General features: G+C 41.3%; 1 protein-coding gene across 1 annotated transcript in view; it reads right to left on the bottom strand.

Annotated features, from left to right (window-relative positions):
* Positions 1–2,352: 2,352 nt before the first annotated feature.
* The window catches only part of SDHD (succinate dehydrogenase complex, subunit D, integral membrane protein), a 10,318-nt gene continuing 10,089 nt past the window's right edge, over positions 2,353–2,581 (bottom strand). The window contains exon 5 of the mRNA XM_011977000.1: positions 2,353–2,426. Coding sequence (XP_011832390.1) covers positions 2,353–2,426 — 74 coding nt within the window. The remainder of the gene's footprint in view (positions 2,427–2,581) is intronic.

Genomic DNA, 2,581 nt, shown 5'->3' with positions numbered 1-2,581 from the left:
AAAAAAAAAAAGGCCTTCTTGGGATACATGACAATTATATATGCAGATTAAACAGAGAGCTGTAAGTTAACAAATCACCATAAAACATATGCAAGAGGAAAACTCCATCTCAAAAAAAAAAAAAAAAAAAAAAAAAAAGCCATACAATATATGGCCTTTGTGTCAACTTAGCATAATGTTTTCAATGTTCATCCATGTCATAGCATTTATCAATACATCATTCCTTTGTATGGCTGAATAATATTCTATTGTATGAATACACCATATTTTGTTTAGCTATTCATCCACTGACAGACATTTGGATTGTTTCCACTCTTTGGCTATTATAAATAATGCTGCTCTGAACATTCCTATACAAGTTCTTTGTGTGGACACGTTTTCAATTCTCTTGGGTATACACCTAAAAGTAGATTGCCAAGTCTATGGTAACTCTAAGGTTAACTTTGTGTTGTAACTGCCAGAATGTTTTCCAAAGTGACTGAAATGTTTTATATTCCCAACAGAACCATGAGGGTTCCAATTTTCCAAGTCCTCAGCACCACTTACAACTGTCCATCTTTTATTACAGCCATCCTAATGGGGTGTGAGGTGGTATCTCATTGTGGTTTTGATTTGCATTTCTCTAATGACAAATGATGCTGAGCAATTTCTCATGTGCTTACTGGCCATCTGTATATCTACTTTGGAGGAATATAATTTTACGTTTTAAAAGATCACTATTGCTGTAGTATGATGAATGAACAGTGTGGGTTGGGGACCAGAGTAACAGGTGAACAGGAAACTAGTTAGAAGGCAACTGAAGTAGCCTAGGTGAGACTGTTGGCTTAACCTAGGCTGGTGACAGGGTGTAAAGTGACAATTCAGACTATTTTTTTTTTTTGTAATAATGTCTATTTTCTTTTTTTTTTTTTTCCCTTTTACTTTAAGTTCTTGGATACATGTGCTGAATGTGCAGGTTTGTTACACAGGTACACATGTGCCATGGTGGTTTGCTGCACCTATCAACGTGTCATCTAGGTTTTAAGCTCTGCATGCAATAGGTATTTATCCTAATGCTCTCCATCCCCTTCCCCCACACCCTGATTCAGAGTTTTGTTTTTTTGTTTTTTTGAGACAGTCTCACTCTGTTGCCCAGGCTGGAATGCAGTGGCGCAATTTCGGCTCACTGCAACCTCCGCCTCCTGGGTTCCAGTGATTCTTCTGCCTCAGTCTCCCAAGTAGCTGGGACTACAAGGCAGGTGCCACCACGCCCAGCTTAATTTTTGTATTATTAGTAGAGACAGGGTTTCACCATACTGGCCAGGCTGGTCTCGAATTCCTGACCTCGTGTGATCCACCCGCCTTGGCCTCCCAAAGTGCTAGGATTACAGGCATGAGCCACCGCACCTGGCCGATTCAGACTATTTTTTAAAGAAAGAACAGAACTTAGGCAATAGATGTGGGGTAAGAACAAAAAGAAGTATGTAGAATGACTCCTAAGAATTTTAGCTTGAGCATAGCTTTAACTGAGAAGGGGGCTTTAAAGGAGAAATCAAGGGAGATTTGGGGGAAAAAAAGAGTGATTTGGCCAATGTTAGATCTAGGATAACTATCAGACATCCAAGTGGATGTCAATTAGACAATGGGATAAATAAGTCTGCAGCTCAGAAAAACAGGTCAGATCTGAGCTCACCTAGAAAGAGGGTACAGATGGAGAAATTAAGAAGGCCATGACTCAGCCCTGAAGATTTTGTCATCTCGAGGTCAGACGAGGAGAAGGATCTGGCAGAGGAGACTTCTATGCATCTGGAAAGCCAAAGAAAAGTGACTTACGGGGAGAATTAATTGAGTTGAAGGCTGCTGAGACTTCAAGCAAGTGGAGGACAGAGAATAGACAACCGGATTTGGAAAGATGAAGGCCTTCAGTGCCCTTGGTAAGAATAACCTATGTTACATAGTTGGGATAAGACCCTAATTAATACAGGTTAAAAGAGACTCAGTGTTGAGGAAGTGGAGCACAATTATAGACAGCTCCTTCGAGATGGATCACATGTTAGAGAAATATTACTTACTATACTTGTGATCTAATATTTCATATGCAACTGGCATCTTTTATTTGGAAAGGTCTATGTGGTTAAAAAACAACATCAACAACAACTCATTCTCCTAACTAGTCCTACAAAACTAGATAATTAAAACCCCTTTAGGGTGGGCACGGCAGTTCATGCCTATAATCCCAGCACTTTGGGAAGTCAAGGTGGGAGGATCACTTGAGGTCAGGAGTCTAAGACCAGTCTGGCCAACATGGTGAAACCGTCTCGACCAAAAATACAAAACCAAGCTAGGTGTGTTGGTACGTGCCTGTAATCCCAGCTACTTGGGAGGCTGAGGCATGAGAATTGCTTGAACCCAGGAGGCAGAGGTTGCAGTGAGCCAAGATCGCACCACTGCACTCCAGCCTGGGTGAGAGTGAGACTCTGTCTCAAAAAAAAAAAAAACCTTTAACACTAGCTAGAAAATGATTCTAGGCCTGGCGCAGTGGCTTAAGCCTGTAATCCCAGCACTTTGGGAGGCCAAGATGGGCGGATCACGAGGTCAGGAG

The sequence above is a fragment of the Mandrillus leucophaeus genome, unplaced genomic scaffold (assembly GCF_000951045.1).
Source record: "Mandrillus leucophaeus isolate KB7577 unplaced genomic scaffold, Mleu.le_1.0 Scaffold172, whole genome shotgun sequence".
In the NCBI taxonomy this organism is placed as follows: Eukaryota; Metazoa; Chordata; class Mammalia; order Primates; family Cercopithecidae; genus Mandrillus; species Mandrillus leucophaeus.
The sequence above is the reverse complement of the archived record's forward strand: the minus strand, read 5'-3'. Positions and strand labels throughout refer to the sequence as shown.